Below are 15189 nucleotides of genomic sequence, written 5' to 3'. Positions count from 1 at the left end.
CGACTGCCTGCCTGCCAGGACACTCTGTTTCCCTCACTGACTTTTCTCTCATTGCTTAGTATTCCTTGCTGAGATGAATCACGAATGTGGCTAGTCTTGCTTTTAAGAGCCACAATATGTGGCAATTTGGCAGTACTGTGCCAAATATGGATGTTGTTTTCTCGTTATGGCACGCGGCTGCCGAAATCCAGAATTCAAGTTGTGAATCGAGTCCTTTCTTCCCTGTCATTACCGAGACAGTCCAGAAGATGGCAGGAAAGCATTCTGAGGCAGCCACTGTGCCATTTCCTTTTATTTCCCTCAATTATTTCAGTTTCCAATATACCATCACTCAGTTCCTGTTCTCGGAAAAGATGTACAAGGCCAACAATAGAATTTAAGTGAATATGGAGTAAATCAAGAGGCAATTTATCAATATTTTCAAGGCTGTGAGATGGGAAGTTAATTACGCTTGTTTCATTGCTTTGGCGGGCCTGCCTCACAAAATCAAACTCTTGGCACGAGTTTGGGTCCAGACATAGGAGCGTAAGTATTGACAGTGGTTTGAAGTTTCATTTCTCTGTTCACCCAAAAACAAATTCTCATGCACTAGCTCCGTATGATTATTTTTTAAACTAGTTTCCTAAGAAAGGAAGAAACATGCTGTCACGTTCTGTCTTGTTTTCTCAATAACTTTTGACTTCATTGGCAGATTTTAACTAAAACTGTAGATAAGGAGCAGCATCCAAAGATGTAAGTTTTATGAAAATAGGTACCTAAGCAGAGAAGGGAGAACAGTGGCCAAGGAGGTAACATTACCTTTGATATCTCTTAATGATTTGCAAAGAATGATTTGGGGGCCTCTGTTAATTTTTGAAGATAATTGCTGAGTGATTGTTTTCTGCTCTAGATTTTTTTTTGCTTATTTTACAGGCAATTGATGGTAGAGTGTGGCACCAAAAGAGCTTATGCCCCCACCCCATATGTACTTGAGTCGTAAATACTTGAAGAATATATCACTTCTGTTTGGCTCGTTAGGCTTGCAGTAAATGCCGCACGCTGCTTTACACCAGTAAACAGGCTGCACCTTCCAAGCTGCCATCACTTATGATGCTACAAAGCACAACGTGTGTCTTCTTGTCACCAGGGCCCAATACTAATCACAAGCATGGACAGAAATGTCACAGACTTCAGCTCAGGGTTATTGATCCACTCTTTTTATGATCTGGATTGTCTGAGGCACAGTCTTCAGCGTGGCTCTATAGAGGCAGGCACAGGGTCAGTTTGGAAAGGTGATCAGATAGTGCTGGGAGGCAGAATTGTCAAGGAGGTGGGGTTCAACCACTGCTTCTAGATCATTTTTTAAATTTCCTTTTGGTATCAGACCTTACCTTTTGCAATTGTTTAATAAACCACGGAAGGGTCATGTCGCATTATTTACATAGAGAGAGATGTATGAGTATTTACATTTATAAGCATGCACCCATGGGACATGAGGGTTTTTTTCCAGTGCCTGCAGCTCTCTCTTTCTTTGGTGTAATCCTACCATGCCTTTACACCTTGGTAAACCAGCTCTTCACACTTGTCAGCCATCGAAGAACAGGGACTCCCAGCTCTGCTTCAGTCCAGTTTCGTCGATTAACAACTCTTATGCTTCAAACAAAGTTTCTCACACTGCTTGCAGGCTCCCCCCTCTCGGTAGCTGTGCACAAGCTGCTCCCCGCCCAGCTGTCTGTGGCAAAGGACAGGCCACACCGTCCACCTTCCCTCAGGGAGTGACAAGATGGCGCCTGGCGAGCCTGAGGGCGTCGCTTCACGCCTTTGTGTGTCACACGCCCAGCGATGTTACACGAGGGTGCTATCCACCACTTAAAAATATACATTATTTATGCTCCTAAGTGATGTCTGAGCTCACGGGCGGCGTATTGCTTCTTATTACACCCCACTGGGCGCCGAGGACCAAACAGAACCGGACCGTCCGAAAGAGCGGGGCCGCTCGGTCCTCGGCGCCCCACAGGCCGCTCGCCCCGCACCGACCAATGGCAGCTCCGTATGCAAATTTAGTCGCCCCTCGGGAGCGCTGATTAGCTGTGGCGTTTGGGCGGGCGAGGCGCGCGAGAGGGCGGTGCCCCCGGGGCGGTCGTGAGGCAGTGGGAGCCGGCGCCATGTTGCGATCCCTGAGGCGGCGGTGGGACGGCTACAAGTACCGCTTCGTGCCCTGGCTGGCCCTCAACCTCCGCCGCAAGCGCAGGTGAGGCGGAGGGGCAGGTCCCGGGAGCCACCGGGTAACGAGGAGGGCAGCTCGCCGGGGAGCTCCACCCCCCCACCCCCCCCGGCTTTTTCTGCCCTCTGGCGGGCTGAGGTGGGTTTCCCGCCGGGTTTTTCCCCCTCCAGTAGCTGCTGGAGCTGAGACCCCGCTCCCCCCTTCTCGGGAGTGACCGGAGGCGGCGCGGGAGCCAACTCAGATGTTTCACGGGGAGGCGGCCGCTTTGACAAAGCGCTTCAGCCTTGTGTGTCGCTTCGATGAATACCTCGCTACTTTAAAATGGAATTTAACGTTAAAACTAGGTAGATGGGTTTTCCTTTTATTCGGTAAGATGTTTTTGCCCTCTTTTTAACGGTGAAAGTAGTGCTTGAATTTAAATGAGTATGGCGTTGTTATAAGTAGCATAAATTAAAATCTTCTTAGCGTAATATTTGTCTTTGCCTCATTTAAAGTGTAATGAACTTTCGATATACATACACACACAAACACTTTGATAATCACATACATTTGATTTTTGTTGTGTTTGTCACTAAGAGCTCAGTGGGGTTTAACCTACTTGCTTTGCTGTAAATACACAGATGGTGGTTTTATAGTAGGACAGGTGTGAAAGAATATTCTTTAGAGTTTGGGTTTGTTTGAAGCGACAGTTCGTATAAGTTGCTGCTGTAAAATGGCTCTTACGTATTTTATTTAGGAAAAATGTAATCTCAATTTCTCTTTCTTTACAGGACCCTCCGATATGTTCCCGAAAGCTCTCAAGACAAAATTATCTCTGATGAAGATGTCTTTGAAACACTACTGAAAATATTTAAAGCTCTCTTCATAAATGACTTAAGTAGACAAGCACATATTTTGGCCTTACTTCCAGAAATCAGATGTAAATATATGGAATTAGTGACTGTTGAGCAGAAGCAATCAGAAGTAAATTCATGTAACCATCAGAGCCAACATGTATTTAGTCCGGAGGAAGTTCTGTTTAATACACTGGGGTTCAGTCTTACTCGAGACCGTAGTTCCCTGGTTTCTGCTGGGACTGGAGTCTTTGTTACCAAAGGTTTTGTACCAAAAGGGACGCTTGTATCTATGTATCCTGGTAATGGAATGTTCTTTTTTCTGATTAAGTTAGATATGATTTCTGACCATTTTATTATAGAATGCCAAAGTTATACACTAATTTTTATTTTACCAGTTTTATGCTCATCATTCCCTAACAAAATAACAGGTTATGGTGAATGAGAATATTTTTGTGTAAACTGACTACAGTTCTTTTGGAAATAAGAAACAGAATATTTGGAAAGGGGGTATAATTTTGCTTACAAAAAAACCTTTCAGTACTCTGATTTTTCAGCTGCTAGAAAAGTTGTTTCAGATTCTTTACACACAAATGCATGGGAGCAATTTCAAGTAGATGAACTAAACAATTCTTTGGAGTTTCTTTTTTGGATAAGCATCTCTAAAATGAGGTTTTGAGATCTCCATATAGATGAGCTGACAACAGTATGAACTTTTTCAAAGCACAAAAATAACAGATTGGAGAATGAAAATAAAACCTTTATTTAGTGGAAGTTTCTTCCATAAAGCACGTTTGGAAAATCAGCGCTTCTCTGTTCCTCCTCCTCATTTCGTGGAACTGTATTTGCTTACATTTCTTAAAAAGATTTGTAATTCTGACAGTAAGGCCAGGCTAGGACAGCTCTGCTGAAATGCTTTGGATTTGTTTGTGTTTCATCTGTCAACAGAATCATCCCCTGCATGCAGTGTGTAGCTTGTGCCAGCATTGCAGGATCGGGACCAGTCCAAGCACTGGGCAGCGGAGCATGTTTTGCCATTCCAGAGCAGGAGTGTCTGGCCATTACCGTTGACTGGTAAACTGACTAATTGCCAAATGACAATCGCAGGGAATGAGCCTGCCTTCTTGCAGCTCACTTCAGATTTCAGGCACATATTAAGCGTGAGTGTAGGCTCATTGAGGATCTTCTCTAGAAGCTCATCTAGCAATAAGAAGAGGATGAGCTGTTGAAATGCCTTCCTTTTCTGCTTTTCCTTTTCATAGAAGGAAACTGCAAGGCTGCTGGCTGGGCAAGGGACCCTGTGGAGAGAGCAGGTCAGCGCTCTCCTGCCTGTTGCAGTGAGTGCAGCCTGCCAGCAGAGCCTTCACCTAGCTCCTCGTGAGATTGCAACAAAGGATTCCTGCAGAGGGTTGCTGAAGATACAGCGGATGTGAGGGATGCAGGACTGCAATATCATGAAAAACTGCACGCCAGTCTGATGTCATTTTTCTGTGCTTAGAACTCGGGACAGGTTAAATCCTGCCCACAGATTTGGGAAATGGTCTGCTGAAATGATTTGCCTGTTCTTGCTTTGTCGTTTCCCCTCTCCTGTACCAAGCAAAATCTCTGATCAGGGTGGCAGAGGGAGGTGTTTCAGGTTTTTTGCTGTCAGTGTGCTTTTCAAAGTATGATGACGCAGTAGTAACAAAACACCTTAATATCTTCAGCTGCACTTTCTTGGAACAAATGTCACTTGATGTTTCCTCTCAGAAGCAGGACATTTGGCTATGGTGGTTTATCTACCTCTCACTACTGGACACAGGCCTCCTCTTTAATGGTTCCCCTCAATGACTCCTCTCTTTGGAATATCTCATCTCACGTAGATTTTTTTTTTTTTTTTTGCATCCCACAAAGATGTATCTAAAAGCTTGCAGGTTTACAAGTGTTAATGTTAACTGAGAGAGTAGTTCTCTCCTACCCCCTTTGAGTTTCTGTGTGGAGGGGGCTGGATGATATTGTAACCCCATTCTGACAGTTAACTTAATTTCTCTGAAATAATCGTATCTGTCTTACAACAGGCACAGTATACAGAAAGCATGAGCCCATCTTTTTCCAGTCCCTTGGCAATCCCTTTATTTTTAGGTGCATAGATGGCATCCTTATTGATGGGAATGATAGAGGACTGTCAAGATCAGTGTACAGGTAAGCGGTCAAAAGAAATGGGGGATTGTCACTCCACTGATTTAAAACAGTGGTACTAACAGTCTCAGTTCCCTGTTGTCTTACCATAAATTGAATTATATTTGAATATCGTCCACCTATGTGTATCTCATAATGCAAACAACACAAAGGAAGAGGTGCTGGATGTGATCTGTTACGTACTTTTGTCTTCATCTGTAATGCTGTTGAGATGCGTTTTGATATACAGAGACTTGTTTCCTGTAAAGCTACATCGTGCTCCAGTTTTAATAGGAACAGGATGTAGCATGACATTTTTAAATGCTCCTGAGCTGTTACTCAAATCTGCTTAATGGATAAAAAAATAATAAATAAAAGCCTCTATATGGGCTTGCTGATACAAAAAGGATAAATCTGGTCACTTCAGCTCTGGTCTACAGATGGGCAGGACTTAAGAAGGGAGCAATAACAATAATAACAATAATAATATCTCACGTTGGGAGGGACCCATAAGGATCGTCAAGTCCAACTGCATCCTCCCCACAGGACTACCTAAAACTAAACAATACGGCTTAGAGCATCATCCAGACACTCCTTGAACGCTGACTGGCTTGGTGCCCTAGTGAGCCTGTTACAGGGACCAGCCACCCTCTCACTGAAAAACCTTTTCCTAATGACCAACCTGAACTTCAAGTGATGCAGCTAGCCTGGACTGTTTTAGCTTACCTTAAAATATAATCTGTAGCAATTTGTGTTTAAATATGACACAAAGAGAAGATAAAACTAATAACAAGCAGAACAATCTAAAATAATACACAGTCTGAATGCTAATACCTACTAATACCAGATTTTAATTCTGGGAGTGAGTTTGAGGTTGATACTAAGGAGCCATCACATCTTTAGAGATGAGTGAGATGTGAGGACGTTTCTGTCATGGTAACGTTTGATGTTGGTTTCTAGAATTGTACATGGTGGTTGTACAGATTCTGAAAGACACCACACACTAGTGGGTGGTTTAAATCTACTCCTTAAAGTTCATCAAGGTGTTGGTCTGCCCACATGCCCCCCAGTCCGCACCCCAGTGTTATCCTGTCTCCCAGGTGGGCTGGGCAGCTGTAACGTTACCCAGCAACCGTGGCCATTTCTACAGGAGGAATTACAGGTAATCTGTTAAGGGAAGGAGCAGTGATTAACATTAACGCTGCCGGTCATTTCAGGTCTTGCAGCAGGAGAGATCAACTTGGCCCATTTCAAATGAGTGATGAGAGCTGGCTCACATCTGCCCTGCAAAACCCATTGGCAGTGGGACAGTATGTCAACAACTGCTCACATGGTAAGTTGCCAGGTAAATTTTCCAGGCTTGCGTTTGTCATTGTGGATATAAAATATTTTGGGGGTGACAGAGAGAGTCAGATACCAATGTTGAAGGGCAATAGTGCTGTTTAAGACAATATAAGTACTTAAGGGATAAAGAGTTTCTGAGACCTTTTGTGGCAGCTGGGTTTTAGAATTCTTCAGTGCAGCAATGCTTCAAATATCCTTGTGCTTTTCTCACTCTCGCAGATTCCCCAGTCTCCTTCCTTTTATGTAGAATGAAAGGCATACATCCCAAAACGTGAAATGGTGGGAAAGGATGTCTGGCAAAGCACTGCTGGGCTAAGGCAGTACAGAGTTGCAGATTAAGTTCCACAGTATGGTTCCAGCAGTCTTCATGAGAAAACCATACGCACAGTGACACGTACAGTAAGAGTGTGTCACTGCTCAGTTAGGAGTATAATGCTTTTTTAAAATTCCTTAATTTTATGCACAAAATCTAGGAAACTGTTGGTATGATCTAGCTGTTGGACATGAAGAGGGGAACTTCATTTATTCTGTTTTACACAGCATGTGTTTGTCTTAAGGTTTGGAGAATAACTAACTCATGGGAATGGAGATACAGAAAGATCAATTGCTACCATACCTAGCTTCTAAGTGGCTTTTGGAGCCTGCATTACGCTAAAGACACTGCCTCCAAGCAGCATCCAGAAAGGTTGCTGGAGTGGCAAACCAAGTATTTACTGGCACGGAGACAAAGGTCTGTGCCGTGAAACTGTTTCTTCCAGGTCCCATGTGCATGTAAATAAAATTCCCTTTTTCCTGATGGGCAGATGGTGATATTCTTCCTGGCTGTATTTATGACATATTTTGCCACCAGGAAAAGTTTTTTCAAGTTTTTTATTTTAACTGTAAAAGCAAATGCAGTATATTAACAACATTTAGCCACGCTGTAAGCTGCCCCTGGCACTGTGCAAGTTATGCCCCTTCATACATGTGTTGATAATTGGGTCATCCTGTTTAATGCAGCGAGAATGAATTAAAGGTCCTATAGTTGGTTGTGTATCTCGTGTAAATTCAAAATACGGCTTCAGAGGAGTGTAGCAGCTCCCAACAGAGGCATGGTTTTCAGGCTTGATGAAGCATCTGGTACTGAAGCAGCAGCTCATTTCATATTTTTACACATATCTAAGGCCTACGTAAGATTTTCTCAGTATCATAGAGACTTTTTTTTTCCCCCTTATTTCTAGAAAAAGCAGCCAACGTGTGTTACCAGGAGTTTGATGTGCCGGAATATTTTCCAGTAGAACTGAAACAGTATCTTCCAAACATCGTCTACAGCCATGAGATAGACAGGTTAGCAGTGAATCAAAGACCTCCTAGATTTGTATGATACAAAGCATACTGTATAGACCTCCTAGATTTGTACGATACAAAGCATACTGTGTGTATAAAAAAGACAAATATGGCTGAAGAATACTATTAGTTCATATGACAATGAGTTGCACAAAAGCATGCACCTCTATGGAAGAGTTAGCTCTCTGAATAGAATGATTTCAAGTGGTTTACAAGACTATTTCTTTTTGTTCCTGTTTCCACATCTTCACAAGTGAGATCAACGTCTAGCTCTGAAGACAGTTTGATAAGCAGTGTTAACACTAACGTGTGATTCTTCTGAATCCCATAAAGCACTAGCTGTATTTGCTTGGATTACAGTACTGAGGTTTTTAATATGTATTTCAAATGTAGGTAGCAACCCTTAACCAGTTAAAGCCCTTATGAGGTAGTTGAGATTTAGGCTTCTTACTGTCCTGTTCTCCATGTCTTCTGCTTATGTGAGGAATAAGCAGATGAATTTGCAAGGAAGAAACCTAAAATTATTTTGTATTGAGACAAGTGAAACACTATGTAGTATAAAAGCACGTGACTTTTAGTTACACTACACAATTACAACATCCTCACTGTGACCTGACAATCCACCTCTTTTACAAATTAAAACACTTGGAAACCTTTCTCAGATTTTCGTTTGGAAATGTGGGAAAAATGACAATTAGATGAATATGTACCAGGAACAATATGGGCAACAAGAACAGACAGTATGTCTGGCAGTGAGTGTCCTGTACTGTGATGCAGTGGAGAATAACTTTCAAGCTGTGAGAAAGTAAGATATAATGTTGGTACTGAATTTAACACACCAGAGAAACTTGTGTCTCTGGACCAGTTGCTACCTTCAGGAACTAAATAATCCTTTTCATTTAGAGGATATATAAGGATTTTAGGGCAGATAATCTGGACTTCTAATGTAATTCTAGAGCTTTTTTAAAACTGAAATTTGACTGAAGAAAGTTATGGCGCATACTGGAAAAATGACTTTTCTGATTAAACTTAGACTTTGTTGAGGCAAGGTTAAAGACGCATTTGTAATCTGCAGGTAAGTAAATAAATGATAATAAGAGAAGCAGCGAGATTGAATTTGCAGGAAGTCTGGATGCTGTACTTGAAGTGTGAAAGCACAATGAGCAGAACTAAGCTACGGGACGATTTCAGGAAGGGGGAATTTTTGCTTTTTTCCTTGGAATCTGTCCAAGAAAATGCAGTTATTAGTCATCAGTTCTCCCAGTGTACAGCCGCTAGATGAGATCCCATCTGCTTCTAGCTTCTTGTTTTGATACTGATATTTACGGTGCTGAGAACATAGGTAATCTGGTTTCTGTCTTGTAAAGGAGTTCTTAGTACTTGTTTACATTTTTGTGTTTTTTTGATTTGTTTCAAAATAGCCTCACACTAGATTTCTTAGTAGTGGGGACTCTTTGGGTTGATGATGTTTTTTGCTTTCACATTCATCAGCATCAGAAGAAGGTGCGCTCCTTCCTAGAGTAGATACTTCAGCTTTAGGGCATGGTCATTTACTTAAAGGAAGTTTAGCAGGGTGGGTTCCTAAAATCTCTGTGTAAGAAAACTGCAAGCCACTGATTTCAGATTGGGTTTATGGAGAATTCACCCATCATCATAGGTTGCAGCAGGTCTCTGGTGCAGTTCAGATTTTTAGCTGGAGCAGGTTTAGCCAGATAGCACTTGTGGGTAAGCATGTCTAAAGGAATGATTTTTGCTCCATGAACTTTGCTGTAGCTTCTCCTCCTGTCTCTGGCTTTTTCTCTGTCTTGACTAATTCTTTTTATTTCTGAATAGTTGTGTGAGTGGAAACATTATTTGCATACTCACATAGGCTGTGCTGGTTTTGGTAATTATGTTCGTTTTGCTTATATTTGCTGTCTGTATTTCAGTGTTGTTTTTCCAGGCTCCTTGGCCTGCATTATGTGTGTTACTCCGAAAAGTAATCTAGACAGAGCCATTGTTTTAGCTCCATGCCATGAAGAATTAAAAAAAATTAAAAGGGAAATATAATTGTTCACTTCTACATGTTTTGCATTTCCTTTTTTTACAGCCACCTGAGGTGTGTAGTGCTTGTCACTCTCAGAGACATCAAGCAAGGAGAAGAACTTTTTTCTAATTACTACACTGTTGTCAACTGAGTGAATAGACTCAAGACTGAAGAAATCTGTGTCATTAAAATGCTTACTGCATGTGTATGTCAAGCTTCGTGAGCATTTTTACATAATGGAGGGCTGTAGCTGTACCATTTAGAAAGCAAGCTGCAGGCTTGTGTTTCCCTGACAGCACTTCACACTTGATGCAGAGGTGAACGTTTAACTGTTTACATCGTTAGGTTCTCAGCTGTCTGCTGGTGTTGATATTGTTGCTTATTGTTGCTCAGCTGCCCATACAGTAGCTCACAAAATAAAATACTAAGTTTTGGACATGTCGTTTAATCTTGCAGTTTGCACAGTTGTCTGTAACTGTGGCTCAGTTTTAATATTTTTGCCATTTCATTTCTCATGCTTACAATGGACACCATTTGTAAAAAGACTTCCCTCTTGTGACGTATTCCTCAGAGAATCCTTATAGTTCATGGTAATTACTAGTTCTCGTTCTGGTTTTCTTGGAGTTGGTCCCTTCGGTACCTGTTTCCTTTTAGAAAGTATTCCATTGTAGCCAGTTGTCCATATCTTTTGTGAAGCCAGTTTTGGAACAGTGCTAATATGCACTTCAGATACGCCTGCATGGTGCGCTGTCATCAAGAGGCCAGCTTGAGCCACTGGCTTTAGTTGTGCCTGCCTTGGGGTAGGAGGAAAGGCGGGATGTATCTTGAAGCCCTGTCTAGTCCTAGTTTCAGTGGTTTAGTGAAAGTTTCCTGGCATGTGGCAACTTTCATAGCTTTTATTCTCCGAGAGAGAGAACTTCATGTTGCGCATAGCTGGAGGAAATAATGCCAACCAAGTGTGCTGTATATTTTTTTTTTAATGAGTTACTGGCATAAACAGAACGAGCCCTTCCCACATTAATTCTTCCTGTCTGCAAACGACCTTCAGAAAGTAGACAAGAGACAGCTTGTCAGTCTTCGGGTCTGGGTAAACAACTTGGGAAAGAAAAATATCCCAGTATTTACTGCAGAAGTCCAAGCAAGCCTCCTGATGAATTTGTGGAGGAATGGGAAATGGTGTGCTCTAACAAAGCTGGTAGTGATTGGGGCAGCCAAGGTGCCTTGCTTAGCAGCAGAAGCAGCTCGTCTTCTTTCAGAGTGCAAAGCTTTTTGGTGTCTGTGTTACTTGGTCTCCTTCCAAGCCTCAACCTTGTCTTTCATATTCATCTGGAACTTCTCCTCAGCCAGAGAAGGCTGGCTTTTTCAGGAAGATTTAAATAGCAGAGCTATGAGGTAGTGCCATGTGGCTCAGCATGGGTTGTACGAGTTTTATGAAGATGCTGGGGCAACTTCTAAGTGACAGTCCTTGTGTCTTCACTGTGTGGTAACAGCAGAGCAGGTAGTGATCTCCAGTCTGCTGAAGAGTACCCTTGTCCACCACCTCCTGAACCGGGCCTCCTCCCCAGCTCTCTCTGGGAGGAGGTTATTGGGCATCTCTTGATCTCCAAAGAGGAGGCTGGTTGTCGGGGTGCCTGCAGCATTGCTTAGCTCAGCAGGTCGGCGTTTGTGGGCAGGTGAGGAATACTAGTCTCTGCACGCCAGGAAAGGCAGGTGCTCTCCAGGCAAAGATACTGTCATACAAGGGCATAGATTACTCCAGCTATTTCATTCTACACCTGTTAATACTTTATAAATGACCAGATTTGACAGTATACTCCTGTCTGATGACTGTGGGCCTCAGGTTTACAACTTATTTATTGAGAACGGCTTGCTTTACTGCACTGGCTGCCTGCTGGATGTGAAAGTTGTGTGGTAGCGGAGGGTCGCCGTGCCGAAGTGTGGGTTACTGGTGCTAAGGGGGCACATGGGACTGGATTCTACTTGCTGGAATATGGAAACCTGACAGCCTGCTTCAGGGACTGCTCATACGTGAGGGAAAGCAAGACCTGGCCTGCAACTGGCAGAAACAGCAATTGAATTCTGTCTGCTGGTGGCTACAGAAAGGCAAAAAGTGTCAGGAGGAGGAGGAGGTGCAGTCTGGTGGTACTTCTGAGCAGGAAGCAGCACAACATAGGGACGGCAGGAGAGAGGAAGATGAAAGAGTAGAAATAACGGTCCAGTAAAGTGCTACAGCCTGTGAAAGGGCTTCAGGTATGTCAGAGTCTTCCTTCTCATCTTTAGATTCCTATCTCTTCATTAAAAGTGAAAGTCATTCTAGTTCCCTGTGTGCCCGTTCATTACCACCAACCCCACAGTGCCAGTGCCTGGGAGAGAGGAGGAGGCACTTCAAATGTAAGGTGCAATCCAGTAATAACCCAGTAAAATTCTTTATGCAGCCTATTTATGGCTTGTTAATAATAAATTATTCGTTACAGTAAATACAATCTCTTTCTTGAAAGATGCTTTGCCTGGATGATTTTCTTTGGAATTCCCTAAAACTAGGGACTTGGCTAACTCTGCCTCTGTATGCCTGTACACTTAGTGGTAGAAGAAGGAAAATCAAACTAAAATTTAAGGTAGTTTCAAGTACTGACAGGCCAGATCCACAAAGTCCTTCTCCCAGATGCAAGCCCATGGTCTGCATGTGTTAAAATACTGTACTAATTACAGAGAGGATTTGTATGTTTAAATCTGTTGCCGGCTGTGATGTGCTGGCTGGGATCCTTGGTGAGGATCACCAGTGGTATTGTGCCTGGCTTTGCCTGCAGTAGCCCCTGCAGCACTCTGCGCTGCACGGGTGGCTAGCAGGGCTGGTGACACCCCCTGTTTTGGCTACTGCTGAGCAATGCTCGCATGGCGACAGGGTCATCTTTCAAACCCCCTCACCACCAAGTCCAGTAGGCTGGGGGTGGGCAAGAGGTTATGAGGGAACACAGCCAGGACAGCTGTCCCAAGCTGAGCAAAGAGATATTGCATACAGAATGACATCATGCTCACCTATAAAAGCTAAGGGAAAGGAGGAGGGGAGGGGTCATTCGTTATTAAGCCATTTGTCTTCTGGACCATCCACTATGCGTACTGAGGCCCTGCTTCCCAGGCAGTGGTTGGACATCGCCTGCTGATGGGAAGTGGGCAATACGTATTTCACTTTTCCTTTGCTTCTGTGCAGCCTTTGCATTTTTAAACTGCCTTTATCTTGCCCCACAAGTTCTTTTTCGTCTTCCTTTCTCCCCCTGGTCCTGCTGAGGAGGCGAGTGATAGAGTATCATCTGGGCTCTATCACACCACGCCAACATAAGAAGAAAACCAGGAGTGCAGGGGGAAAGTGGAAAGGTTTGCCACTGCACAGAGAGTTTTAGGCTTATTTTTCCTGGATTTGTCTGAACTCCTTACCCCTCTGGTAAATGTCATAGAACAGAATCATGGAATAGTTGGGGTTGGAAGGGACCATAAAGATCATCTTGTTCCAACCCCCTGCCATGGGCAGGGACACCTCCCACTAGACCAGGCTGCTCAAAGCCCCATCCAGCCTGGCCTTGAACACCTCCAGGGATGGGGCAGCCACAACTTCCCTGGGCAACCTGTTCCAGTGCCTCACCACCCTCACAGTAAAGAATTTCTTCCTGATATCCAATTTAAATCTCCCCTCTTTCAGTTTAAAACCGTTACCCCTCATCCTATTGCTACACTCCCTGCTAAAGAGTCCCTCTTCATCTCTCCTGTAGGTCCCCTTCTGGTGCTGGAAGGAAGGCTGCTATAAGGTCTCCCTGGAGCCTTCTCTTTCCCAGGCTGAACAACCCCAACTCTCTCAGCCTGTCCTCATAGCAGAGGTGCTCCGGCAAATGAGTTTGTCAGGCACTGAAATAAACATAGCCCGTGAAACTACTGAAGGGTATGCGTGTGTGTATATATATTCATATATGTGTGTATATATATATATATACACATTCATATATGTTATAATACGTTTGGGTTTTTTTTTTGTTTTTGTTTGTTTGTTTGTTTTTTCGTGTGTGTATGGTTGGACTCGATGATCTCAAAGGTCCTTTCCAACCATGAAGATTTTATGATTCTAACAGGTTGCCCAGGGAAGCAGTGGGGTTGTCATCCCTGGAGGTATTTAAGAGATTGGTAGACATGGTGCTTAGGGACATGGTTTCGTGTTGTTTTTGTCGGTGTTAGGTTGATGGTTGGACTCAATGACCTGAAAGGTCCCCTCCAACCTAGACGATTCCATGATTCTGTGATTATATATATATATACACACACAGAGGTGTGTTTCTATACAAATATACATATACCTAAGTGGGACTGGGGTAGAGGCAACAGTTCCCCAGGAGACTCCCATGGCACTCAGTAGGAGGAGAGGGGGAAAGATGTGAGCGTGGTGAATGATGCTGCTCATCTGTCCCTCCTCCCCTGCTCTCCAAGCCACCATTCCTTCCTGGCCGCTGCTCATCAGCCCTCACCATGAGCTGATCTGACTCGCTAAACATGGTGACACCACCACAAACCCCAGGCTCTCACTTGTTTTGTTGTCTGCAATTGCAGGGAGCTGCAGCAGCTCAAGAGAGGGGACAGAGCCAGTGGGAAGCCTTTATGGTGGCTGCCTGTTTCTAATTTGACTCATTGGATCTTATGAAGCCATGCTTTAAGAGGCACTTTTTTTTTTATTTTTTGCATATAAAGGTGATGCTGTACTTACCCAGCAGCTCCTCATTGCCTGCTGTAGCTGCGTGCTCCTTCTTCCCTGTGCTAGTTCTGGAGCTCACCTGGCAACATGGAAAGACGAGTCAATAACTCTTCTGCAGAGATAACGGACTGTGTTAAGTCCGTTTGGGGAGCAGACAGAGGTGTCCCAGCACCGAGGCAAAGGAGCGGGCGGGGACAAGCAGGCACACCTCAAGCAGGGGGAGGCCCTCGGAGACAGCAGGAGAGCATGTTTCTGCTGAGGCACCCTGGCCTCCTCCCGTACCGCAGGGCCAAGATTTGCTGGGAGTGCTAAACTCCCCACAGAAGGGGAAGAGAAAGCCAAGAACTAGTAAAAAGTGCTTTAGCAAACCAGTCACTGGGGTTTATGCTTCTAGTCTTTGCTGCCTGGCATTTTGTGGACAAAACGAGGACTTAGGCACCAGGTAGCCAAGCACCGTAAGGACTTCAGGGGCTGCTTATCTTTTTAGTAGCAGAAGTGTCCTGAGATTAGTTTAATGGAAATGGAAGTAAGGAACTACTGAGTTGGGGGCAGAGGTTTACCTTACACA

General features: G+C 43.8%; 1 protein-coding gene across 5 annotated transcripts; it reads left to right on the top strand.

Annotated features, from left to right (window-relative positions):
- The first annotated feature begins 2096 nt into the window (after positions 1-2096).
- On the top strand, positions 2097-12962 carry SETD9 (SET domain containing 9). 5 transcript variants are annotated; one of them, XM_054184889.1, is made up of 7 exons: positions 2097-2230; positions 2374-2547; positions 2974-3338; positions 5094-5217; positions 6411-6526; positions 7758-7863; positions 9953-12960. In XM_054184889.1, exons 2-7 carry the CDS (start codon positions 2525-2527, stop codon positions 10038-10040), a joined length of 822 nt encoding a protein of 273 aa, XP_054040864.1. In that variant the 5' UTR covers positions 2097-2230; positions 2374-2524; the 3' UTR covers positions 10041-12960. The 5 variants fall into 5 exon arrangements, with proteins under 5 accessions (XP_054040864.1, XP_054040866.1, XP_054040863.1 ...); XM_054184891.1 differs by having other exon boundaries at positions 2374-2571; XM_054184890.1 differs by having other exon boundaries at positions 2126-2230; positions 2377-2547.
- Positions 12963-15189: the final 2227 nt, after the last annotated feature.

This window comes from Rissa tridactyla, chromosome Z (genome assembly GCF_028500815.1).
Source record: "Rissa tridactyla isolate bRisTri1 chromosome Z, bRisTri1.patW.cur.20221130, whole genome shotgun sequence".
NCBI lineage: Eukaryota > Metazoa > Chordata > Aves > Charadriiformes > Laridae > Rissa > Rissa tridactyla.
The sequence above is the reverse complement of the archived record's forward strand: the minus strand, read 5'-3'. Positions and strand labels throughout refer to the sequence as shown.